At 36.0% G+C, this 26,770-nt stretch overlaps 3 protein-coding genes across 4 annotated transcripts in view; all 3 read left to right on the top strand.

Moving 5' to 3' along the window:
- Positions 1–7,015, top strand: part of LOC111699623 (ATP-dependent RNA helicase HAS1-like) — an 8,067-nt gene extending 1,052 nt beyond the window's left edge. Inside the window, exons 4-14 of the mRNA XM_023470341.1 lie at positions 37–152; positions 802–901; positions 992–1,061; positions 1,337–1,405; positions 1,741–2,104; positions 2,329–2,500; positions 4,074–4,190; positions 5,213–5,285; positions 5,579–5,729; positions 6,288–6,414; positions 6,823–7,015. Coding sequence (XP_023326109.1) covers positions 37–152; positions 802–901; positions 992–1,061; positions 1,337–1,405; positions 1,741–2,104; positions 2,329–2,500; positions 4,074–4,190; positions 5,213–5,285; positions 5,579–5,729; positions 6,288–6,414; positions 6,823–6,989 — 1,526 coding nt within the window. The 3' untranslated portion in view covers positions 6,990–7,015. The remainder of the gene's footprint in view (positions 1–36; positions 153–801; positions 902–991; positions 1,062–1,336; positions 1,406–1,740; positions 2,105–2,328; positions 2,501–4,073; positions 4,191–5,212; positions 5,286–5,578; positions 5,730–6,287; positions 6,415–6,822) is intronic.
- Positions 6,995–25,577, top strand: LOC111699619 (small subunit processome component 20 homolog). 2 transcript variants are annotated; one of them, XM_023470334.1, is made up of 26 exons: positions 6,995–7,136; positions 7,248–7,368; positions 7,604–7,726; positions 8,133–8,229; positions 8,387–8,612; positions 8,900–8,981; positions 9,357–10,771; positions 10,923–10,966; positions 11,280–11,491; positions 12,072–12,190; positions 12,673–12,775; positions 14,097–14,234; positions 14,779–16,597; positions 16,674–16,876; positions 16,931–17,120; positions 17,624–17,775; positions 18,221–18,340; positions 19,022–19,100; positions 20,270–20,356; positions 21,111–21,262; positions 22,441–22,972; positions 23,167–23,571; positions 23,691–23,930; positions 24,204–24,289; positions 24,526–24,587; positions 24,855–25,577. In XM_023470334.1, the coding sequence occupies exons 1-26, from the start codon at positions 7,024–7,026 to the stop codon at positions 25,561–25,563; spliced, it is 7,629 nt and encodes a 2,542-aa protein (XP_023326102.1). In that variant the 5' UTR covers positions 6,995–7,023; the 3' UTR covers positions 25,564–25,577. The 2 variants fall into 2 exon arrangements, with proteins under 2 accessions (XP_023326102.1, XP_023326101.1); XM_023470333.1 differs by having other exon boundaries at positions 14,779–16,605; positions 16,676–16,876.
- The window catches only part of LOC111699624 (box C/D snoRNA protein 1), a 3,746-nt gene continuing 2,530 nt past the window's right edge, over positions 25,555–26,770 (top strand). The window contains exons 1-2 of the mRNA XM_023470342.1: positions 25,555–25,697; positions 26,476–26,587. Of these exons, the coding sequence (XP_023326110.1) occupies positions 25,580–25,697; positions 26,476–26,587 (230 nt within the window). The 5' untranslated portion in view covers positions 25,555–25,579. The remainder of the gene's footprint in view (positions 25,698–26,475; positions 26,588–26,770) is intronic.

Here is a 26,770-nt window from a genome sequence, read left to right as displayed (position 1 = left end):
AAAATATTTCCTATTGTAACCTCCTTTTGTTTTCAGGAGATAACGATAGGACCGGTGGGTCAGCTCTCCCTGGTTCAAGGCTCGGAGCAGGAATCCTCTCCGATAGATCTTTCTCCGGACTCAAGGATTCAGTATCAGAAGCTACTCTCAAGGTACAGCAGAATATTGTAGATAAATGAATAACAAGAACAAGAGCAACTAGTCTGAGGGATCATTGTAGGAAAGTAGAACATAAAAGTCTCAGAAATAACCAGTTATGATGATTTAGTTATTAGACTTTCGATGAGCCAGCTGTGAACGGTAGCTGACGTTCATAGCAGTGAAGATCGGGATGTTTTGTTCGAACCAATCCTGTCCAGTGTCCAACTTTAGGATTACGCCTTAGTAACTATTTACTTTTACTAATAGTAAAATCGTTCAAATTAAGAAGAGGCTGTCGACGGTATTTCAAAAGACCGTTCATGGGAAGAGTTTCATGCACGCCTGATTAAGAACGTTACCCTTTAAAGCTTTTTTTGAGTGACAATGTAGAGTTATTTCAAATTAAGTTAACATCCCATTTAATTATGAGGTTGCAATTTATATTAAACTAACAAAAAAAAGGTTCTAATATCACTGCGGTTCAAAGCTTTCAGCTGTGTACTTGAATTAGTTTGTTCAGAAAAGATGGTTCTTGCTATTCATAAGTTTCGACCTTATATTTATTGATAGAGAGAAGTGGCTCAACCAGTGATTAACTGGTTTAACTACGGTTTAACAACTTCTCAGTGTCCAACTCTGTATTAATATTCTGTTGTGCAGGGTATTGAAGAGATGGGATTCTCTATGATGACAGAGATCCAAGCTCAGACTATTCCTCATCTTCTGGAAGGAAGGGATCTAGTGGGAGCAGCTAAAACAGGTGCAGTTTATGATCAACATATAAAAAATCAGCGAGCTCTTATTTTTTAAAGAAAAATATAAATATTTGTTAACGATAATTCATTTTTAGGTTCCGGTAAAACACTAGCTTTCCTGATCCCCGCTGTGGAGTTAATCTTTAAACTCAAGTTTATGCCAAGGAAAAAACCCAATTCTTATTTTTAACAGTTGTTATCGATGATTTTCGGCAATTATACATGCCTTTACCCCACAAGTGCAGTAATAAAACAAATATCCCTGACCCTCATTTGTGGTTTGCAATCTCCCTCTTTAACTTATGCTTTTAATCTTAATTTCTTGAAATATATTTCCTAGTTTTCCGAGTCATTTGATTTTTTTTGCCACTTGCAGATTTCCCAGAGACCTGTCCCAGATTTAAATGTTTAGAATATTAATAAGATTGTTATGAAATCAGGAACGGGACTGGAGTTATCATGATTTCTCCAACCCGAGAACTGGCAATGCAAACCTTCGGAGTGCTCAGGTTAATCATTTATTAATTGCTAATAATGTTTGAATGATCTTGGAATATTGATTTTCTCATTTTGGGGTGTTCCCTTTCTTACAGGATTTTTCTTGTTCCTATTCCCTTCAGTTTTCAATATCTTTCTCCTTGGCGGAGTTAGTGGACTGTTTCTAACGTTCCCAGTTTCAGTCGCCATTGTAATCCCTTTTTAAATTAATCTTAATCTTCTCCCTGTTTTGTTCCCCCCCCCCCTTACCCCTTTCGCAATTTTTCCTCAAATTTGTATCACTTATCTTCTCGAATTCCTTTCTTTTTTAATTGAGATAAAAGTTTGAATATAAATTCATATACAGGGAACTGCTGAAGCACCATTACCACACCTACGGACTAATAATGGGAGGAGCAAACAGGAACTCGGAGGCCCAGAAGCTGGCCAAGGGAATTAACATCGTGGTCGCGACCCCGGGGCGTCTCCTAGACCACCTCCAGAACACTAAGGATTTCCTGTACAAGAACCTGCAGTGCCTCATCATAGACGAGGCGGATCGAATCCTTGACGTAGGGTTCGAGGAGGAGATGAAAAAGATCGTGAAGCTGTTGCCAAAGAAGAGGCAGACGATGCTGTTTAGCGCCACCACCACCAAGAAGACGGAAGACCTGATAGCTGTCGCGTTGAAGAAGGAACCTATATATATCGGGATTGAAGAAAAGAATACGGTAAATTTTATTTATTTTACATAATACCATCTAGTGTAAATCCAATGTCAAGTATTTTTTAAGCTCTGAGTATCTGCGTTTTTTCATATGAAATCCACATATTGCTTTTGCAGAAATCGAAAAGCCTCTCATGGATTTCAACTGTGCGACATTTGTCTTCAAATAACTAAAGAACGAATTACCGCAAATTTTTTTTGGTTCATTGTAATTATTCTGATATTCAGGGGAACATGGCTACAGTTGCTGGGTTAGAGCAGGGATATGTCGTCTGTCCCTCTGAGAAGAGGTTCCTGCTCCTCTTCACCTTCTTGAAGAAGAACAGGAAGAAGAAGGTGATGGTCTTCTTCTCCTCTTGTATGTCCGTCAAGTTCCACCACGAGCTCCTCAACTATATTGGTGAGATATTAATTCTACTTGTTTATCTTAATAACTGTTACAACCCTTGGTAAATCAAATTAATAAAGGGATTGTCAACAGTTATTAAAACATGTCATATTTTATTTGGATTACAAAGTCCTTTGTTAATTGATTGATACGTGGCATACTTCTGTTTGGGTCCATAGTAGTAAACCTATCGTGTACGAATTCCCATTATTAAACAGTTCAGAAGAAAAATCTTCAAATATTGTTCGCTTCCTGGCGTTTTAGAATGCTTATTCTTACACTGAAGGTTTAGAATTTTCATTCTTTAACGCTCAGACCGTGTAAGAATGGAAATTATTACACGGTCAGAGCGTGAAAGGATGTATATTCTTACACGCTCCAAGCAATAAAGAATGGAAACTATTACACTAGTTGGAAGAAAATTCATTCTTACACGCTCCTTTTATTGATCTTTTCAAATTAGATCAGTATTGATAGTAACTTTATTATTTTGTACGAACAACATGCACACTCACCTTTTTCATTTATAAGGACATGAAAACTTACTTTTTATACTTCATAACATCATGCTTACTTACCCTTTCATTTGTAGACATATTGATAAACCTTAATTCAGAATTTTCCATTCAAATCTTGACCTAGCTCAGTCCTGACAGAAGAGTGGAAGGGGGACCCCCCCCCCCTCTCCCCGGTGTATAATTAACATATCTCATTATGAATGATTCAGCGTTAGGCATTTTCATCAAACTGTCTGAGTCTCCAAGCATACTGCCCGACTGCCTACTTTATTCAAACAATTTTTTAGTTTTTCTTTATTGCAAACCAAGTTTTGTAAGCTTTTGGAAAGCTCTGCATATTTCTAATAGAACGTTCAGAGCTTTTCCAAAATGTAAAGGTTATCATGTTTTTCACAATTTCAATCAACTGCTTTTCCACTGGAAACTGAACCAATAGAGCTTTATAACTGGATACTGAACAAAAAGAGATTTTCCAAAATTCCACATTTGGACAAAATAGACAGCTAAAACTGTGTTTTGAAGTACCTCAGCAGTCATGAATAAAAGACAAAGATCATCATTTAATTTCTTGAACTAGTTCTTGCGAGATAACCTGATTTTCTCTCCTCTTTTTGGAAGATTTAGGATCTAATATCCAGCAAACGATTTCTTCTGTAAATGATTTCACGCTTTTGTTCAGTCAGTAGATTGAGACAACCCACTACTATTATCTACCTTCTCTCCATCATAAAAAACTATGAGCACATTCAACATGCAAAATCTAAATGTAGCATCAACTGCTGCCTTTGTTAAAGAATACATCATGATTTTTTTATCTTGTTTAAGAATTTCCATATTACATTTTTTCCACATAAGATTATCGTACTCTAAAGCATCCTCAATTCTATAAAAAGTCGAAAAACGAAACTTATTATACTTCATAGTGTGACGTACAGAGCAACTTTTTCAGAAACCAAATTATGAATTAATATTTGCGTGCAATCTTTCAGTATTAACTCATTGAAATATTGAAAATAGTTGTCCAACGTTCGAATAAACCTTGCTATAAACATTTTCATTTCCTTTAGATCTTCCTGTTGCCTGTATTCATGGTAAGCAGAAGCAGACTAAACGAACGACGACATTCTTTTCCTTCTGTAACGCGGACTCGGGTATTCTTCTCTGTACAGATGTAGCAGCTAGAGGTAGGTCAGGGGGATGATCAATGTTGATAATTTTTAGACAATTTTATTTTTGCAATCCTAAAATCTGAAATAAAAAATAGGTCTAGACTCAAGCTTAAGTTTGAATGCAATGCTATTTTATTGAACTGACAGAATTTAAATGACATAATTAAGGAACTGAACACTGGTAACAAACTCTAATTTTCTAATCCCTTCCCTTAATTTATCTGTTCAACCTGAGGCTGAATTCAATGAATTTTCAACCGCGTATTTGAACCGCCAATCACCGGTTAAAATTGCTCGCTGGCTCTAAATCTCGATTATTTGATGTAACGGAATTCGTAGTTAGAAATAGTAAAGATATACGTCATTGAATGATTAGAAAATTAGAATTTGTAACAAATGGTCAGTTTCTTTCAAGATAAAACTTATATAGTTTTATAAAAAGGGGATGGTGGAGTTGGCACATTTCATGTAGGGGGGGGGGGGCCCTGCCTTCATTTTTGGTTCAAATCTTCCAATTTTTTGGGTGCACGCCTAATTAGGGTTCGAAATTCCTATAATAAAATCAAATTGAACTTTAATGACCTCTAATGACCTCAACAAATAGAAAATATTTCAACTATGGCTTAATGCATATCAAACGAAAGCTAGGAACCCAGGGAATACAGTAGCAGNGATATGCATAAAGCCATAGTTAAAACATTTTCATTTTTGGAGGTCATTTAGGTCATTAGAGGTCGTAAGAGGTCATTAGAAGGTCAAACACTGGATTTGTTGCTGCTACTGGACTCCTAGCTTTCGTTTGATATACATAAAGCCATAATTGAAACATTTTCTATTTGTGGAGGTCATTAGAGGTCATTAGAGGTCATTAAAGTTCAATTTGAATTTATTATAGGAATTTCGAACCCTAATTAGGCGTGCACCCAAAAAATTGTAAGATTTGAACCAAAAATGAAGGCAGGCCCCCCCCCCCTACATAAAATGTGCCAACTCCACCATCCCCTTTGTAGTTTTATTATTTTGATGGTTTTGTGCAGGTTTGGATATCCCTGACGTGGATTGGATTGTCCAGTTCGATCCCCCAGATGATCCTAAAGAGTATATTCACAGGTAAAACTAAAATTACTTTTATCTATTCATTAACTATGCTAAAGCGCATGTCTTAGATTTAAACTATTATTTGTCGCTCCAACTGCGGCAATTTTGTTTTTAAATTATCAATAAAACAACAAAAAATTCGCGGATTTATCAACTTTTTTGCTTTGAACATCCGAAAACCTTTATACAAAAAATTTGGGTCCGATAGCCTTTTTACATCCATTGGATACAAACAAACAAGCAAGCAAAGTATATTTATATAGATTGTAGATGAGATTGTTGAATAATCATTTTTTTGGTTGTAGAGTTGGTCGAACTGCTAGAGGAGAGGGTGGACAGGGACACGCCCTTATGATCCTGCGTCCTGAGGAGTTGGGGTTCCTGAGGTACCTCAAACAGGCCAATGTTCCTCTTAACGAGTTTGAGTTCTCATGGAACAAGGTTGCAAATATTCAGGTAACAAATTTACACAATCCGGAAATCCCCCTCCTCCACCTTTAAAGGGTTTAAAGGGACTGTTAATGTAATTTGAAGTGTCCCTTAGTTTTCAATTACATGATTGCAAAAACAGGCAAATCACTTATGTAAAGCAACTATTAATAACTCATTTTTCAAATAAGAATATCTCCAATAGTTCTGACAAAAGTTTAAAGGGTACCATGATTAATCAGACATATCAGGAGTATCAAGAGAAAGATTTGGAGAACCCTGACCTTTCTAAAAAAAGATCTATTATGTTCACATACATGAATTAATTTTTATGCGTATACAAACGGTATTAGTCTGAGGGGTGGGTTTCTGTAGTCCCTAGAGGGTGCAGACGCGACATAATAGATAGATAGATGAAAATTATTTTAGATATATAGATAGATAGATATTAGATAGAAACAGAAATGGATTTGACAGGGAAATTTATTCTTCTTACTAATTTGACTAAATCTTTGATTTAAACAGATGATTCGAATAAAATGTTATTTAGTTTCCTATTTTTTGATAATATTAATTTCTGTTTAGGCTCAGTTGGAGAAACTAATCTCCAAGAACTATTTCTTAAATTTGAGTGCTAAGGAAGCATACAAAGCGTACGTGAGAGCCTACGAATCCCATTCTCTCAAACATATATACGACGTCCAAAATCTAGGTCAGTTTTTAAATTAAGAACTATTTATAAATACACCAAAAGTCACTGCAAATACCAACAAATATCAACGGCAAATACAAATGTGAAATCGGATACAACAGTGCAACAAATATGACAATAACTATCTCAATTCTTAACAAATACCACACCAATTATTGGATCGAATACTATATAAAGTATCTCAACTAATACCGCAATAGTTACAACAAAGATGACAACAAATATTTTACCAAATACAACAACAAACACGTGACAAATTCAACATCAAACGAGGCTACATATGCCGTAAAGTTGCCGCATCATATGCCAATACAAAAACTGCATCAAATACCTTTATTACTCACAAGACACATGTTGAGTGTTGACACAGAGTTATTTAACTTTTTCATGATTTAATGTTTATTCTAGACTTGAAGGCCGTTGGTAACTCCTACGGGTTTGTAGTTCCACCTCACATTGATATCGGTGTGGCACCGAGTAAGAAGGGTCGGGCAAGACAAGGAAAAGGCGACAACAACTACAAGAAGACGAAAATTTTCCGGCAGCCCAACTCCAAGGGCAAATTTTCTAGATAGGACGCTTCGCATTTTCATTATTTCAGGTTTAAAAATGGGTAAAATGAAGAAGGGAAGGGTGTCTGGGAAGAAGAAAGTGAAGAAATCGTTTTTAGATATTCAAAAAAGGAAACGAAATGAATTTAAGAAGAAAACTAGCGGGAAAAAGTAAGTTTATGTTTTCATAAATTGATTTCATATCTTCAGGAATATTAATAAAATATTTCCTAAACTGTTGCGAAGCGCTTTTAATTTTTAGTATTAATGGTTTTTTTCTAGGAACCCTGATGAAGAGGCTAAACCTCGAAAAGCTTTCAGATTTGAGAACTTTGCTGATCAGATTGCTAGTGTTGATTACAGTATTGTTTATCAACTGGCGGGGGCAGCTAATCTTACAAAGGTACAAAATGACATTTTTTAGGGGAAACTATGTTTTATTTCTGCTTATTTTCAATTGTTTAATTGTCTTACCTTCAAAAAATGAAAAAAGAATAAAACGTCGATAAATAGAATTTTCCAAGAAGAGCTTCAAAAAGATAATAATTTTTTGTTCACAAAATTTACGACAAAAAGTCGGAAGACTCAGCCGAGAAAAATTTTGGGTCTTAAAAAATCTAATTGGTTTTTTTAAATAGGTTTCTGACGAGTTGAAAACTAGTGTATTCCGTGAAACCTTCGAGCATTGGAGAGAGTTAAACCTGACCGCAGAGTTTACAGAAATTGTGAAGAAATTAAACCAATTCGTTACTTTGCCACAGGTATTCTTTTATTACAGAATCTAAACTTTAAGTACCTCCTATTTAAAGAGTTAGTTATATGTCCAATAGGGTGTTCCATTTTGACCCTGAATCATGAAGTGCAATATCAAATAACACTATGGCTTATATTGTCAACAATGTCGAATTGGTCGTTATAAAATGATAATTTAATTTCTTCTCTGTCGCACAAATTTGCAATTGGAAATTATCAAACAGAAAAACTAGAAAATCTTTATAACTTTTGCTCATACAAAATTTGTCGAGGTTACAGTTGTAAATCGGACATGGTCCTCTGTTGTTAAAATTATGTCGACATATCCTGTCAATTAGAACAAATGCTTCCCAAGACTTTGTAAAATCTTTCAACTGATTGTGTTCCTCCATTGCCGACATATTTTTTCTTTAGGTTATCTTCAGTCAGAGCAGTATAGTTGAAATACTCCGGGATGGGTTAAAAGATAGTACTCCGCTCAGCGTTCAGCCAATACTGGAGCTTATTGCAGGTACATTGTTCTTTTTAGTGTGTTAACAACAAATACTATTTTAATAGCAGTGTTTTAGAAAAAAGTTTAGTTCAAAATAAGTCTTATTTCTGTCAAGAGTAAATTATCTAACTGGAAGAGACAACAAATATTTGATTTTTAGACGTAACGTGTTTAGGATTAGCCACTGATCTGCAGCATGAGTTCTACCCCAACCTGGAGATCTTTGTCGAGCTGATCACCAGCACCACGCTTAAGGTTCAGGATGCCAACGTGATCAAATGGGCCTTCAGGTGCCTGGGACATTTACTCAAAATACTGTGGAGACCCATCAGCTCGAACCTGGAACAGGTCTACGGGTATTTCAAGAACCTATTCGAGCTCAAGCAACCAGACTACATCAGGTTAGAGAATTAATTTTCATCTTTTTCTTAAAATTATTTTAGTTATTTTTTGTCTTCACTTTCTTCAGAATGTTTAATTAAAATATTTTTTATCTCTGAACTCTTCCAAGCTATCTCAAGTTAATTTTTTTACTTTTTTCTCTATTCGTTCGCTCATTTTCATTCTCTTAAATATTTTTTTTTTAAGCCTGCTTATTCTTTTCCATTGACTGGTTTCCTTTTTTGGCATTAATTTTTCTGTTTTCTTTTTCTCGACTTAGCTCTTAAATATTTGTCTTTCTGTTAAGATATCTTGGAGCCGAAACCGTCTCTTTTCTCATCAGAAAATCCAGAGACAAAGAAAATTTTTGCAAATTTATTCTCACACAGGAAAGAGTTATTTCAAGATCTAGTGGCATTTTTTGGGTTTAATGGATGTACAGTGCCAGGTTGAATCGGTGGGGGTCTTTCACGATCTTTTTCATTTCATTTCACACTGTACATAACAATGATCAGTATTCACCCAGATTAATCTTAGATGAGCTTTAAGCCATTCCCCCCCCCCCCCCCCCCCTCCTAAACAGTACACAGTGGGATTCAAGCTTGCAAGCACATTTTTGACTATTTCCTCGATGAAAAGTGCAAACCAAAACCATTTAACAAAACTTACTATTATCAATCATATTCAGAAAAAAGTATATCTTTTAAAGGGAAATTCTACCCCATATGCATTGAAAATGAATTTTTAAATAACTCTAAAAACAGATGACTGGAACTACTGACCACGTGGCGGTTGCCAAACTATTTTTTGAGAGCATCAAGACGGTTAATGCGCAATTCAACAACAATCTGGAGCCGTCTTGGCGGATTTTCCTTCGACTACTTCCGGGAGATTTCAACGAAATTTTGAAAAACATTTTCCAATTTAGCTGTGATCACACCGGTCCAGAAAACGTAGATCCTATACTCAGGATTACCCTGGAGAAGGTGGATGAAACCATGGAGAATATAAATAAAACCTCCGAGATATCCAATGAGGAAATAGAATTATCAAAAGCTGGTCAAGATGTTCAGACAAACATTATTCTTGAATGCTTAGAAATCTTAATAACTAATAAACAGGGTAGATTGATTAAAGATTTCAAATCTCTGCTCTGCTTTTTTAACGGATTGGTGAAGAAAGGCTGTGCGTCGGACGAATTAATGAACTGCATCAAGTCTGTGGTAGAATCTGAGAAGATCGTTAAAACTGAAGATCAGGTTCGGGAAACAGTTTGTTTAGTTCTTGAAACCGGATTTTCCAATCAACAAAAAATGGATTTTGTCTCCCAGTTCGACGATGAATCCATTTTCGACCGTTATCTAATAAAACCCTATCTTTCATTTGTCCAGAGAGAGATAAAAGAGAACTTTGAACCTCTATCAGCCCATCTTGCTGCAATTCTGTTGCAGAGAAATCCTGCTTGTGAAAATGGATCCGAAATGGAATCTTACTCAAGCTTCTCCATTGATCTTCAGCTTGTTCCTGCACTGAGGAAGATAAAAACCGAGGATCTTTTCCCAACACTGTGCCTGGATAAGATTGACCAGCATTACTCAGCGGAGACGATTAAACACGCTCTAGTCATCTGCTCTTCTATCCGTCCTATCAGCAGTGAGAAAGTTCTTAAGAAAATCACGACACTATCCCGGCAGGTTTTGGCAAAAAAGGATTGGTCTCTAGTTCCTGTTTTACCCCTGGCCCTGCAAGCTGTCTCCTCTCTCTCTTGTCCCAAGACCGTGGTAGAGTACTTCGACGTAGCTAGTATTGCTGAGCTGTTTCTAGAAGATCCAAACAGAGATATTCTAAAACTTTTCAACTTTGCTCTGACTTGTGAATCTTGGACAGAGACTTGTAGACTGAGTTCGGAAACATTGGAGCTAATTATAACCCGTCTCCTTCCTCTTTTATCTGACCCAAGACCTCAGGTGAGACAACTCACCCTGCACAGTCTCTCCCTCATCCTCTCCAGTCTAGGGGAGAAGTACACCAAGGTCCCGGAGGAGAACTATCTCTCTGTCCTGAACCTGGTTGAGACGATGCTAGCTGCAGAACGGACCCCGGAGAATCTGTCCGAGTATAAGAAGAAACTGAACCTTCTCCAGAGAGTAGAAGCGGAAAGATTACACTCAAGTATCAGGTATAAAAAAAACAATTGGAAAAAAATCGATGACGTTTTTGTATACTTTGGATTATTATATTTGTTTTATTAGTTTGTTAATTATCGTTCTTAATTTAATTTTGTATATTTTCTTTATTGGTAAATTGCCTTTTAATACCATTTTGTTTAGAAATGATGAACGATTGAATACTATGCCTCTCCGATATTTATTAGGTAAGTGATTTAGAGATGTTAATGATATTTATCATAAAATATTTTGATATGGGGTTAAAAGCAGTGTTCTGATCGCCAGATTGAAATTTGAAAATTATAGTTTATTTTTCGATACATCATCTACAATTAACATGTAAGTTGGTATTTAAAAAAAGTAAACCGAAGTAATAACCTTAGTTACTTTACAGCCCATTACACCCAAGGAACTCTTTCTCGGTAGAACTATGTAAATTCTACCTTTCTGAACAAGACCAGGCTTTATTTTTAAATATCAAATCTCTGGTTTCTATTTATGTATTTATTTTACTCCCAGGTTGTCTGTACACCAATTTCACCCTGCTCTGGGTGCCTGTACAAAGTCTGGTGGCCGGATATGGAAACTATATCAAGAGAGAACATTTCTGGAATATCTTCGGAGCAAAGCTGCTCTCAGCAGATCAGGATATTCAAACCTATCTCCGGGAGCTGCAGGACGGATCCTTTTCCCGGAGTAATGAGGCTAGCAAGAGGGTAGATTATATCAAGGTAGGAGAAATGCAATAGAAATTGATTTATTTACAGGAAATTATGGGAAAGGACGGGAACTTCTCCTTGCAAGGATATTATAAATCTGATCGATCCTGCGGTCTATTGAGATATTCTTTAATATTTCTGAACCTAGGAATCCTGATATAATCTTCTATATTTGAAACAGGAACCAGCTCTAGTATCTATTGAGAAAGTTCTCCGATATATCTGAACCTTTGAACCCTGATCTAATCTTCTATATTTTGTTCAAGAATTAGCTCTGGAGTTTCTTGACAAATTCTCCGGTAAATCTGAACCTAGGATCTGATCTAAGCTCTTAAATTTAATTCAGAAATCAGTCTGCGGTCTCTTGAACAAGTTCTCCGATATATCTGAACATTGGAACCCTGATCTAAGCTCCTATATTTAGAACAGGAACCAGCTCTGGGGTATCTTGAACAAGTTCTCCTATATATCTGAACCTAGGAACCCTGATCTAATCTCCTATATTTAGTTCAGGAACCAACTCTGGTGTCTTTTGAACAAGTTCTCTGATGTATCTGAGCCTAGGAACCCTGATATAATCTCCTATATTTAGTACAGAAACCAGCTCTGGGGTCTCTTGAACAAGTTCTCTGATGTATCTGAAGCAAAGAATCGTGACCTTGTTTCCTTGTTCTTGGATAATTTCTGCACGGTAGAATATAAAACCATCAGGTACAAACCTTTGAAATAACGTGTAAGTTCTTTAAACTTGAATATTTAAACATTTCCAGAAGAAATTCTGTGCCTATTCATTTTTCCAAATGTATATTGTAAATAAATTAATTTTAAAAAGTCCTTTGGGTTCTTTTTGAAACTTGTAGATTCTCGCATGGAAACGTGGATCCTTTTGCTGACTTTTCTTCATCTTGAATAGAAATTCTCAGCTCCCAACTTTCATTGATTAAGTCTAAACTACATTTAATTTTAAAGTTTCCAGCTCGTGATTATCTATATAATTAAAAAATACATTCGTTTATATGTTCCAAATTGCCGGCCAAACGGCTGGACCGAATGGACTGAAATTTTTTGAGGGCACCCAGGCGTATCCCGGGGGTAACACAAATTCTAATTTATTTTTTCCCCAATAATTTTTTTTTAATTCCACAGGCAACGCCGGGCACCTCATTTAGTCTTTAATATTATTGTATTTGAAGAGGATTGTCGGATAACCGTGATGTTTGGTTAAATCATAAAGAAGTAATCAACTCTACAATCAACTCTCTCATCGCACATCTTAACGTTTTCACTTCCTTCAAGGTAGGGATTTATTTTTGAACTTTTTTCCTGATATTTTTCAAGTACTCATATTTTTTTCTAACTTGTGTTTTCTTCCTCTTAAATTTGAACTTTTTTCAGAGAAAATGAATTATTTTTTTTTACCCATGTTGGATTATTATGACGATTTAATTATATTTGATCTATATAATAAAACAAGAAATTCGTATATATATATGTTGCCTATAGCCGGTCAAACGGCTGGACCGATTGGGCTGAATTTTTTTTTGTAGACCCTCAGGGGTGGCCGGGGAGTGTTATTGGCTATACAAAAATCGGAATTTAAAAAAAAAAAATTTAAAAACATTTTTTTCACGGGCAACCCGGGTCCTTCAGCTAATAAGCTGATATATTCAGTCAGGAAGAAGCTGTTAGTTTATGTTTATGTGGTATTGATTCTCAGGACTCCTATTGGAGTATAATGAGAATTTCTTGATTTAACTGTAAATGATATTAGTTCACTATAGTTCTGGCCATCATTGTTCATCATAGTGTTAAACGAAAAATCCAAGTCAACCTTAGTTATTTTGTTTTGTTTTGCTGTTCGCTTCTCTGCTTTAATTACAAAGGAACTGAGATTTTACCACTAACATAAATTTTCTTAGTTTCTATATCTCTTTGCAACCTGATGGTACAAACCTTTCATATTTAACACTTAGACTATTTGATCTAACGGAAATCATAAAGTGAAATATCTTTGGCTTAAGACATTGGATTGCGAAGATAATGGGATTAAAAAATAAGAGATTGTTGCAAAAGCTCAATTTCTTTATTCTGAGCTGAAAACTTTAGAATGGTAGATATTGAAATTAATGCTTGATCTTCTCTTTTTCTTAATATCGAGACGAACCTAATCTTGTACTTGTGTCCTAAAAAGTGTATAAAATTCAACCAATCAGAGTCGCATATCAGAACCCGATAAATTTGAAATTTTGCGCGCCATTGAAGATAACTAAACAGAAACGGGAGGGACTCGCTAATTTAAAAAACCGGTTTTTGATTTTTCTCTGCTATATCCAAGAAAGAGTGGTTTAAGAAGAAAATCCAAAGTGTGTCCATTGGATACTCAGATTTAGTAATCGGGATTAAGGATATCTCATTCTAAAGTTTTCAGCTCAGTTGTTATGAATGCACACATAATAAATTTATGATCAAGTCAGATATAATGCTGTAAACCACCTTTTGATTAATATTTTTTATGCTAAACCTTATTTCCCGATTAAATTATGAATCTTATGAACATTTCAATATATTCATCGGAAGTTTTTCCTGCATTTTTTTATGCCAACTTTGACGTTTCTAGGATTTGAAGAGTTTACATCGAGTAGATGAGGTGAAGAGCAAAGTAGACGAGCTCCTCAGCCATCGTGTAGCTCCGGTACAGAGGATAGCTCTAGAGATACTCATTGCTTTCAAACTCAAGTTTATTCTACCATATAAGGTGAGACAATTTTTTAAACATTCTTTTCATTTTATGATATGATTTAATATTGAAAAAAAAACACAAAATAACCTCAGTTATTTTTAATATCCGGTAAATTAAGATCTGGTTAAATTTTCACTAAGTGAAAAAATTATTGACTCTGAAATTATAAATTTGAAGAAAGGATTGCCTGTATTTCTGGTATTTTGCAACAAAAAGATTGGTTGCCTGTAAACAATTATTGTTTACAGGGAGTTTCATAAAACCGTGAATTAACGAAAGACGACTGCTAGACTCAAGTTTTGATTTTAAGGATAAAAACATAAAGCACAGCAATCGTGGAGTTTAAACTGACCCATTTACCTTAATAAATTGTTTTCAAGCAACTGGTAAACCTAGGTTGCTTTATAGCAACATAAAGTACACACAAGATTGCTTGAATGTCGTCTTCTATGAGTCTCACTGTATCTTCACAAAAAGAAACCGTAAAAGCCCTTAAAAGTTTAAATTTTTCTGTTGCGATTGAAAAACAATCAAAACTTGAAATTTCTGTTTTGTTTAGGATAACTTATTGAAACTGCTGGATGACAAGGATTTTAAAAGTGAACTGGTGGGGTTCCCTTTAGGAGAAGAGAGTTCTGAAATCAAGCAGGAACACAGAGACCAAGTTATCCCGGTAGTACTAAGAATCCTCTATGGGCGCATGCGTGCCGTTAAGAAGGGAAAGAAGGACGGGGGCAAAGGTGCAGTATCGTCGCGTCGAACTCTAATCCTTCATCATCTGATGGATCTATCCGAGGCGCACATTCGATACTTCCTAGATCTAGTCTACACGGAGTTATACAGTGGGTCGGGGATCAAGGAAGGGCAGAACGTGTATGAGTATATTCTCCAGGGTGGGAAGGCCCCAGAGAAGAGTATAAAGATGATTCAGGCCAGTGTAGAGATGATTCAGTCCGTGATCAATAAGCTGGGGAAGTTGATGGTGAAGAACCTGGATTACATCCTGGAGACCATTGTCTGGATCGGTTTTATCTTGAGTTCACACCATAATACCCATGGGAAGGTTGTCGGATACAAGGCTGTGAGAAATGCTATCTATTCTCAGCTTGCAAGTTTCTTCTCTAGGTTTACAGAGTACGAATATTCCTCCCAGGCTGAGACGACCATTTTTCAGATGTTTGTTTGGAAACCCTTGGAAAACTTTGACAAGGACTATATTCATAGTCCGAGCGGATTACTTCAGTTGATCCTATGCTGGTCCAGGGAGCCGAAGTATAGAAGATATCTCCAGGTTAAACAACCCAAACTTCGGACCAGGATACTTCAGAATGTTGTCAAGGTTCTCCTTAAACCTACCACTGCCGGGAAGGTTGTTGACTGCGTCCTGGAGGTTATCAACAACCTCGTCACTCCGGTTGATGACATGGAGACGGAAGAAGAGACCAACTATGATCAGATCGGAATTGAAATTGCACTAGCAGAGCTGGACACAGTCCTGATACACTTCAACACCTGGATCCAAGCGTCCAATAAGAACGTGAAGATGTTAAAAAAGGTTGGATTGAAGTTGGATATTCTCACGCAGCTTGCTCCGCATATATCTAAACCAGAGGTTGCTTCTGACTTCTTAAACCAACTTTTCATCATGCTCGGATCAATCAAGAAACCTGAAACTATCTGTAAAGTTCTCGTGATAACCCAGTACCTAGTGGAGAAGGTTCCCCTGGAGAACCTAAAAAGTATAGTCGAGCTAACCGTCCCATACTTCAGCAAGCTCGCCACAAGACAGGAGAGAACCGAACTCAGCAATTTCATGTGTAAGCTCTCGGAGAAGGAGGAATCTTTAAAAACTCTGTGTGATATTTGTATAAATCTGAACGCCTATGACCGGAAAAGGTTTGAAGAGCCAGACTTTGAAGTGAGAATGAATGAGTTTATCAAGATCCGTGATAACCTGAGAAAGGATGTAGAGTTTTCACTGGAGGAACTGAGAGCTGTATTCTTTAACTGTAGTTTCTTCCTACAGCATGAGAAGGATTCCTCCTTGAGATCCAACAGTTTAGACACTTTGGTCACAGTGTGTCAGGGGATCAAGAAACTTGGGGAGAGGGATCAAGACTCCGCTAGGAAGATGATCAACAAGGTCTGCTTGGAGCAGATCAAACGCGGGATCAAGTCTAAGGATGACATGGTCCGTTGTGACTTTATCTCCGTCCTTCACAAGCTCGTGCTGTCTTGTCAAGATATAAACTCCAGACTCAAGGATCTTGCAAAACTGTCTATCTCTGCTGACATTGATACAGATTTCTTCGAGAATGTTCGTCATGTTCAGCTTCATCGACGCGGCAGAGCGCTGACTCGATTAGCTAAACAGTTAGACTTAGAGGTAAAATAAAAATAAAAAATCACGATCATAGTTAACCTTTGAATTCTCTTATCTAAAAATTGTATTTCAGAACGATGAGAAGTATTTATCCGAGAGAAACCTGACCCAATTAATCCTGCCCCTGTGCACCACCTACCTGCTCAACCCCGACTATGTGAAGCACTCCCAGCTGGTGGAGCAAGCAATAGTTCTATTCGGAGCTATTTGTAAAACCCTGCCCTGGGCTCAGTACGAAATTTACATCAAATACTATACTGGACTCTTCAACAAGGTAAAAAACAAAATGGCGGAAATTATGAAATGGCGCCTAACATTTTTGTTTTAGCAAGAGACTCCACATCAGAGACAGCTGGTGAAGATTACAACTGAGATACTGAATGCTTTCCACTTCTCTCTGAACCCCAATGAGGAAGGGTTGGAGGAGAAGGAAAAAGAACTAAGAAAAAAAATACATTTCACCGTCAATAATTCCCTCCTGCCTAACTTAACTGGCACTCTTGCGGGGAAAACAAAAGGTAAAATTTTGAATTAAACTGTTCCATGTAAACTTTAATTAGTTCATACATGTTTTCAAACAGGTTCAAAAAATAGTTATAAGGGCTGTAATCCTTGTAATCCCAAAGTGTACAATGTACATGATAGTCTTGAACCCAAAGTTTTAGCTTGTAACTCCTATAATGTTGTAAGTTGTAAACCCAATGACAACAGTTGTAATCCCCAGCCAGTATGCTTAAAGGGGACTGCGGAATTATCACTCTTATAAAAAATGTAATGGAAATAATAATTGAATGAAACAAATCATTTGAGAAGTTTCAAATGAAGCTGTTCGTTTTATTAAGATTTTGAAGTAAAAAGTTTTTTTCTTTCCCAACTTATTTAAGAATAAAGGGATTTAAGTTGAATTTACACTTTAAGTTTGCATGAAAGGGGAATATAAAATTTAAGGCGAGAAGTTAGTGAGAGGTGGGGGTATTTAAATTTTAAAGGTCATGGATATTTAGGTTGTTTTTTTGTTAAGGCCCTATTGCCCTGTCTGACGAGGATCAACTGATCCAACGAGTTCCCCTGGCAGTTCCTATAGTTCGGATCCTGCAGTTAAACACTAAACAGGTTCTAGAGAGATCTGTTCCGGGGATTATTGCTAAAATTGCATCATTCCTCAGATCCAAGGTTAGAAACAGATCTTTTTGTACACGCATATAGTACTGCAATGTTGCAAGAGTTTTTATGTATCAGTACAAAGTGCTGCGGCAGGTTTCATGTTCGAGTTCAAAGTACTGAAACATTTACCGCAATATGTTTTATGTACAAACTCAATTTACTATAATAAATGGTTTACATTGTAACAATTCTCAAAAAAGTGACATGCAAACCAAAGTCATGTACGCTTAATTATAGTATCTAATTTACAGAACATTTAAATTGCACAATTTATGTACCTAACAAGGTTGATGTACACGTTTTATGCAAAATGTAGTGCAACATATTTCTATTCCCATTATATCGAAACCGGTTTCAATTACTTGATAAATTTAATGTTGTAAAATAATAAAGGATCATTCTATAATTGAGTAAGAGCATATTGTATACTCCGCAAATCTTACTCGTTGTTAAGGCAGTAGAGATCCGTGAGGCTGCCAGAAGCACTCTATGCTCCGTGATGGAACTCCTAGGAGCACGGTTTATATCATTCGTGGTTCGGGAGCTCTCTAGTTTCCTTACTAGAGGATACCAGGTTAGGGGGTTCAATATCTGACCCATTCTAAACCCCTGATCCTTCATCCTTTCGTTTCTTAACTCTTTTTGATTAGTCGGGTGCATTTCTTAAACTCCGTTGGGTCTTTCAAGATGGAGAAACTTTCAGATCTTCATTCATACAGCGAGTGTATAATCATAATTGTCCTATATATTATATATTTGATCCTTAATCTCTTCTTTAACCTTAATTCTTATATCTTCCTAAACTGAGATCCTAATCTGATCTTAAATCCTGATCCTTTATCTCTTCTTTGATCCTTGACCTCTTCTTTGATCCGTCGTCTATTTTTAAATCTTGATCCTTCATCTCTTTTTAAAACTTTGTTTTTTTTCTCTGCTTGATCCTTGATTCTTCTTCAAGCTTAATCTTCAATAGTCGTGTATCACTTCTTGATCCTTTATCTCTTCCTGAACCTTGATCCTTTATCTCCGCTAGAACCTTGATACTGTATATCTCTTCTTGAACCTTGATCCTGTAGTTTCTGAACCTTTATCCTGATCTCTTCTTCAACTTTAATATTAGATATCTCTTTCATCCATTATTTCTTCTCATGCTTAACTGTGATCTCAAGTCGTTTACATTTCAATCTTTATCCCCTTGTTTTTTCGTAATCTTCCCTTTAACTTATTTTCATTCTTGTGAAATTATATTGTGCAGGTTCACGTCTTGACTTACACTATTCACAATATGCTCCATTTTATGGCGGAGAAATCTCTAATCCAACCTGGAGATATAGGTAATTTATTCTTACACTTCAGTATTCACAATATGCTCCATTTTATGGCGGAGAAATCTCTAATCCAACCTGGAGATATAGGTAATTTATTCTTACACTTTAGTATTCACAATATGCTCCATTTTATGGCGGAGAAATCTCTAATCCAACCTGGAGATATAATTCTTACACTTTAGTATTCACAATATGCTCCATTTTATGGCGGAGAAATCTCTAATCCAACCTGGAGATATAGGTAATTTATTCTTACACTTTAATATTCACAATATGCTCAATTTTATGGCGGAGAAGTAACATATCCAACCTGAGCTGAAAACTTTAGAATGGTGGATACCGAGATTTAGGCTTAATCCACTCTTTTTCTTTATCTCGAGATTAAATATTGCTTGTTCTCCACTCATTTTTAATCTCCAGATTAATTATACGCTCAGGATTAAGGATATCCCATTCTAAAGTTTTCAGCTCTGGAGATATAGGTAATTTATCCTTTGTCTTCGGGTTTTAACAGCTGTTTGCAACTTAAAGCAACCCTCTATTTAAAGAATGTAACATCGGTATCCTTATAAGTTTTGTCTGATAAAGAACGAATGATATAACCATGTTTTCTTTTTAAAAAATTTGCTTTTTAAGTTGTTGTTTTACGTTCCATTATAATTCCAAACTTGACTCTCATGATCCACTTTTGTATATTTTGCAGATTTTAAGATAAAATCTTTTTTTCATAGTAAGCTGAGAATAATGTCATCCACTCTAGATTTAGGTCAAATTATCGTCCGTCATTAATGAATTCTGGATAGCGCTGTAAAAAGAAAAAATTTTGGACAATTGTTTAAATTTTATTGAGATGCTTTAAGATCTTTTCACTGGTACTCCTGATCATTAATTCTTTTTCATCAAACTGTAAAATCAAAGTCTATTACTGATATTGTACAGTCAATAGTCACCTTCGATTTTGGGACAGGAGATTAGGACTTAAATAATTGATTTGATTTGTCAGTATGTTATGCACGCGTTATTGAATCCGATTATTAGTCATTTATGAATAAATGTGGAACTAACATCTACTTTTTTACTCTACAGAGGTTTGGTCCATCACCATCACTGAATTTTAAATCATTTATGAATGTTAGATATTTAAGCTCTGTAAAATGACTGGCCCCATATTCTAGATAGTTCTGTCGGTCAACTTGCAGAGCTGGCGCTGTCTGAGATGTTCGGGGTTACAGCTGAAGAGAAGGATGTTAAGAAGATTACAGGTATGCAAACAAACTAGTTTAGAACAATGGATATGAAGAATATATATTGATAGATTTGTTTTTAAATTATATTGGGGGGTGGTTCATAATTTTTAACATTTTATTGCAAAAATAGGACTCACTTTTTCTCATGCATTTATTCCAATCTAATGAGGAGGCGCTGCTAGGGACGCACGGAAAGAACGTACATTAAACAATGGATTGAAAACTTAAAATAAGAACCAGGGTTGGAAAAAACCCGGTTAAAAAACAAACAAACAAAAAAACAGCCCAATGGGTTTCACTGGGTTTTATTGTTTTTTTTATTTAGTTTTATTGGGCTTTTTTGGGGTTTTCAATATAGAAGTAGTTTAAACCTATTTAAAGCACTATTAAAAGTATACTAATTTATAATAATAAGACTATTTAAGCAATAAAGAATAATAATATTGTTGTGATGATAGGCTATGCCCATAATAAATACTCTTCAAATACAATAATATCAACTTCTTTCTTCATAAGGGGATATTAAAGGGGGGGGGGGAATACTGAATTTTTTTATATTATAGTTCGATGAAGTTCTGTTTTCTCACTTGGATACGTATTTATGATTGGGGGTGGGGCTACTCAGATTAATCGGTGGATGTTTATATGCTCAAGAATGAAGACCACTGTTAAATACCGAAAAACTTCATAACTAATACTAATTAACCGTACATTAATAACTTAAAATGAAATATAATTGAGTTTTTAAATTGAAACTTTTCACCTGTAGGTAAACTTCTGGAGGCTAAGAACACGAAGTCCTACGACACCTTACAGATCACCGCCAGGTTCCTTTCCAACCAGGAGCTCATGTCACTTGTCAAACCTTTTTCTGAGAAACTTTCAAACCTCTCCGCTTTCAAGAACATTGTCAAAATCAAGGTGAACACACTTCTCCTCACTTAACTTAAAGGGACTGACCGGAATAACTTAAAGGGGCAGACCGGCAATGTATGGTGGTTGAACCGAATATGCATTATTGTGGACAACTTTTTTAGCATTCATTTGAGACATATAAAAAGTTTCCACGGTGTACGAGTACTGAGTTTAAGTGCAAAATCGACGTTCAAAATCCTGAATTTGGGTGGGTACGTTTTCAGAACTGTTTTTTTTTTAATTATTAAAAACAACGACAAAAAATTTAAAGAAAATTCTACAGTAAACTTATTAGTTGTTTAGGAACAGGTTGAGAAAATGAAAATTAACTCTTATTATCGAAAATAAGTAATCTTATTTAATATTAGTTTCTATAATCTCTCATTATTCTCAAAGATTATCTGCAGATTTTCTGGAATGTTTAATGAAAAGACGACATTTGAACAATTTGTAGAAATATGCGAACAAATTCATAGAAAATAAGAAATTCAATATAATGATGAAAACGAAATAATTGATTCTAGCATTGATTTATTGACAAATTTCGTTTGAGAAATATGTTCCTAAACATCTAAATAGTTTACTGTATAATTTAACTATATTTTTTGTCGTCGTTATTTAATAATTTAAGAAAAACCGATTCTGGAAACGTGTCCACCCAAATTCATAATTTTAAAGGTCGACTTTGCACTCAAACTCAGTAATCGTACACCGTGGAAACGTTTCTTAAGTCTCAAATGAATACAAAAAAAAATTCTACAATGCTGCATACTCAGTTTAATCACCATACATTGCTGGTCACTCCCTTAACTTACGGAACCTTTCGTAATTTCAATTGACAGTCCATTTAAAAAGAGGGACTATCCCGATTTAAAATGGTACCCTTTTTTCTAGCTTTAACGCTGTTCTATTCCAACAATTTCCACATTTGAGAATAATTATTTTCAATGAGAAAATTATGGATATTTCATAAAATTAAAATTACCGTTTTTCGGACATGGCAATCGAGAAAAAAGTCCCTTTAATCTGTCAAACAATAATAGGACCTCTTCCTCTTTCCTCAAGGCACAAATTTTTACTTTAAAAATTATTGGTTTTTGTCATTTTCTAGATTTTTACCAAGTTTACATGATTTCTCACCTGGTTCAAATAAAGATAAAAATAAACTTTATTGTTTGTTGTAGGAATGTATGAGAAATATTGTTCTTGGATTACTAGCCAACACAGCGCTTGATCCAATCTTTGCGATGACGTTTATCTTCGGAGTGATAACGGATCAGATCAAGCTAGGACGGGATCAGAAAGTAAAAAAGGAGAAACCGAAACCGATTTATGAAATCCCCGACTCATTCCTAGTTCCTAAAGCTCCAAAGAGAGGCGGAGCCGTGGCAAAAACTGCAGCTTCTACCAGCCAGTATGTTATTCATGAGTTTGGTTTGAACCTTCTCTACTTCCTGCTGAAGCGCGCCAGCATTGATCCGACTAATCCGGAGCATCAAGCGCGTTTGAGTCCGTTCTTTCCCGTGCTCACAAACTTTTTAAGCGCATCTCATTCCTCTGTGGTGACGGTTTCGCTGCGTTGCTTCCAGTGGGTAGTCAAGGTACCCTTGGAGACTAAGACCGACGAGAACGTGATGGAGTTGACCAACAAGGTGTTTGGGCTCCTGAAGAAGTATGGAGGAGGGACGGACGGAAGAGGAGAAAATCATGATTTAGGTAATACTGTCAAGGTTAACGTAAAAGGTGCACTACCATGGCTTCACTTGTTTGTACATTACAAACTAGAATTTAAAATATATACAGCAATACCAAATCCGAAATTGCGTAACAAAAGGCAAAAATCTTGAAATATGCAAGTTTATGTTCTAAGCCTTCGTTTATCGTTATGTCTCAATGCAATATTTTTTTAGTTGTGATGGCTTCCAAACTTCTGGTGATTCTCATTCGTGACGTAAAACTGACACAAATAAAAGATGACCAGTTGAAGCTGATCTTCGACTATATCCTTGTCGACGTCTTGGATCCGTTGAAACAAACCACAGCCTTCGGTCTCCTAGCCGCTGTTCTTGGTCGCAAACTTGTCTCCCCTGACTTACACGACATAATGATGAAACTTATCGAAATGAGCATTCAGTCGCATAGTCAGCAGGTTCGGCAATCGGCCAAAATGGCTGTTATCACATACGTTGCTAACTACGACTTAAAAAAGAAACTGGGACGAATACTGGACGTTTATACGGCGCAGCTCAGTTACGAGGTAGAGGTTGGCCGGCTTATGGCAGCTGACGCTATCAGATCAATCATCATCACATTAGGTAGTATTCTATTTCTTGACATTTGTTAAGGACAAAAAACAAAAGATGAATTGATAATTAAGCTTTATCAAATTCATGAATATTTTAATGTACATTGCAAGGATATCCCATTTTTTCAGGAAATAAGGTTAATCCACATGCCCCCTTCCTCTTTATTTCCATAGCACCCTTCCTTATCAACGAGGAGAGCGCAGAGTGCAAGAAGGCGCTGGCGAACACGCTTAGTGCTCTGTTGAATGTGCTCCCCGAGGCCACTATTGAAACACTAAAGAAGAGCACGATGACCTGGTTCCGCGGGAAGAATATTGCGCATTCTCAACTTGCCTGTAGGATTCTTGTCATTTTCATTGATACACTAGGAATACAACCCCATCAGAATACTGGTTTTAGAAATATAATTCTTTCTTCATTAAAGGGACTGTCGACGTAATTTAAGTGATTCATAATTATAAGTGATTTCCATAAATTCTCAAGTAACATATTAAAAACTGCAATTAAAAGTAAATAAATTTGAGATGGGAAAACATGGATAAATCCATCATATTTTTTAAGCATAGCAGTTAAAAAAGGGTAACAGTGTAAATTGGACATAAAATGAAATTACTAAATTTGACTCTGGGGTTGTGTTGAAGGCATAAAAGTTCTGAGGCTTGAACTGACCGAAATTTCTGAAAAACTACCAGAGTTCTTTCGGGGGTCGGATTCACTCTGCATACAGGTAATATTACTTTGAATAGGCAGTTCTTATTGCAATAATTACAAATTAATAAATGATAGGATCCTATATTAGTAATTTTTATGAAATAAAATTCAAAACTTTGGGAGATTTAATTCACCGTGAAACGTTGGTAACAATTTACAAAGTACAACTGATAATAAATGAAAATATTTTTCCTTAATATTAGGAGATGCTAAAGTAAAAGATTTTTGAGGTAAAAACTGTAAATAATTTAGGCGTTGAGTTTGCTGCAGAGGATCGTAAGATTAGATATAGAGAATATATTTTGGAAATCAAGGTATTTTTCGAAATATTCAAAGTTACCAAATCTTATTAACTAAGGGCACTTGCACTTGCACTTGCACTTGCACTTGCACTTGCACTTGCACTTGCACTTGCACTTGCACTTGCACTTGCACTTGCACTTGCACTTGCACTAATGTGAACTGTTATTGCATATATATCTGTTACATGACTTTTTTTGCACCCTTTTTCCAATGAAAATTATGGGTTTACTGGTATTTTTAATTAACTTCCAATTCTTTAAAAAACGGTATAATTCTAGTGATATCTGTGCTGGGGTTCACTCGTGTTTGCTCCATCCTCATGCCTGGGTTCGTCTTCTCTCGTCCCAGCTAATTGGACTCTTCCTCTCCAGACTCCTGGAGAACCCGAAGCTAACCTGGCTCAACGACATGGACACACTCAAGAGCATTATCTTAGATAGTTTCGAACAGTTGAACCTAACCGACTGTGTAACTGAGGACACGAGTTTACAGGTTGTCAAGAATCTTGTCGCTCTCACTAAACTTATCATCAGTAGGACGGATGAGAAACTAACCCTGAAGTATGTGATGAAAAAGGCTGTGAAAATATCCAACAATGAATTGATCTCTGCTCCGAAGAACACTGTGAGACGAACCTTGATCTTCAACTATATAGCAGCAGTTTGCCTCCAGTGCTCGCCGAGCCAGGTCGAAGATCTGCTCCGAGTTATCCTTCCTCCGCTCCAAAGAGAAATCTCTAGTTCTAGTTCTAACCCGGAGCTTAAGTCTCACACCCATGAGGTGCTGGAGCTAGTGAAGACCAAGGTGGATGACGAGGTCTACACCAGAACCCTCCTCGAGGTCCAGATGGACATCACGAAGAAGAGAGGGGAACGATCTGCCGCCAGAAAACAAACTTTAATCCTTCATCCTAAAGTTGCCGCCAAGAGGAAAATCCAGCAGAACCAAGCCAAGAAGAATGCAAAGAAGGCACGACGAATGAATTAATATTTTTTCAGAAAGAATGGGAATAGGGTTCGAGAACTGTGATGTATGTTCTGACAGTGGAAAGTATAAATGCCCCGGATGTTCCACTATCTCTTGTTCAGTAGAGTGTGTTAACCAGCATAAGAAATTATCAGGTAAAAAGTCTCCCATCAATTAATTATCAAGATTATATAAGAAAAGGAAAAATATTGTATTTTAAATATTTTTTCACAATTTCTCTTTTAGATTCTTAAATATCTCCGTCTTTTTATTAAGAACTTCGAGTTGCTCAATTTCTTTTCTCCTTTTTTTCTTTTTGAACATCCCTTTGTCTTGCTCTTTGTGTTTTCCACTTATCCTATTCGTTTCTTTCTCCGTAATCAAGGCTTTTGGCACTCCTGTTTTCCAGCAAGGCGCTAGTTTTTCTTCCCTCCCTTAGGGAAAGTGAATAATTAGAAATGTGCGAAAAAGAGAGGGAACGAATATCCAGATCGTTCCTTTCTCCATGTTCTTTAAAAATCTTCTAATTATATACCCTGAGGCCCACATCTCCTTATCTAATGGCCTGGGGGTTCTGGCAGGTTGGGTTTTTCTTCAAAGTTTACTTAGAGGACAAATGAGTCCCTTCGGTATAAATAAATACAAAATTATTACAGTTGGACCCACAAAACACTGTGGATTAGAATTATGATTCTTAACAGTCCAATGAACATGAAACACGGCAATTGAGCAGAATACACAACACAGACCTTTTTCAGGCCTAATGTTTTTCTAGCAATTGGTAAAACTATTTTCTTCATTACAAGATCAAATAGACAGAAGATTACTTAAATTTTCGTTTCCCAAGTCTACAGTTTCATGGGTCCAACTGTACCAATTCTTTTTGATAAACCTTTCCTATTTTTCCTTGTTATGATGATTTACTATGCTAAGGTTGTGATGGGTTGAGAAAGAAGACTAAATATATTCCTTTGAATGAGTTTACGGAGTTGGATCTGGTTTCAGATTTCAGGATTCTAGAGAATGCAACCTCAACCGTAGATAAGTAAGCAATCTCTTTGATTCATATTAACACCAAATCTTCTAATTCTGATAAGGATTTTTCTTCTTTTTTTTACTTTTTTTCTCGATATTTCTATGGATTTTTTTCTTTACCTTTTGTTGTTAAAACTATCAGTATATTGACATATTTTACCTCTTTATTATCTTAGTTAAATTTCCCCTTTTT

This window comes from Eurytemora carolleeae, unplaced genomic scaffold, assembly GCF_000591075.1.
Source record: "Eurytemora carolleeae unplaced genomic scaffold, Eaff_2.0 scaffold368, whole genome shotgun sequence".
NCBI lineage: Eukaryota > Metazoa > Arthropoda > Copepoda > Calanoida > Temoridae > Eurytemora > Eurytemora carolleeae.
This window is presented reverse-complemented; position numbering and strand designations above follow the sequence as displayed.

What these genes read in the sequence shown, in the direction of transcription:
- LOC111699619 (XM_023470333.1), top strand. Translation starts at nt 7,024, where the DNA reads ATGGGTAAAATGAAGAAGGGAAGGGTGTCTGGGAAGAAGAAAGTGAAG. An exon ending in GCAAATTTATTCTCACACAG is followed by an intron (nt 8,982 to 9,356) that starts GAAAGAGTTATT and finishes CTCTAAAAACAG; the next exon opens with ATGACTGGAACTACTGACCA. An exon ending in CATTTTCATTGATACACTAG is followed by an intron (nt 23,931 to 24,203) that starts GAATACAACCCC and finishes GTTGTGTTGAAG; the next exon opens with GCATAAAAGTTCTGAGGCTT.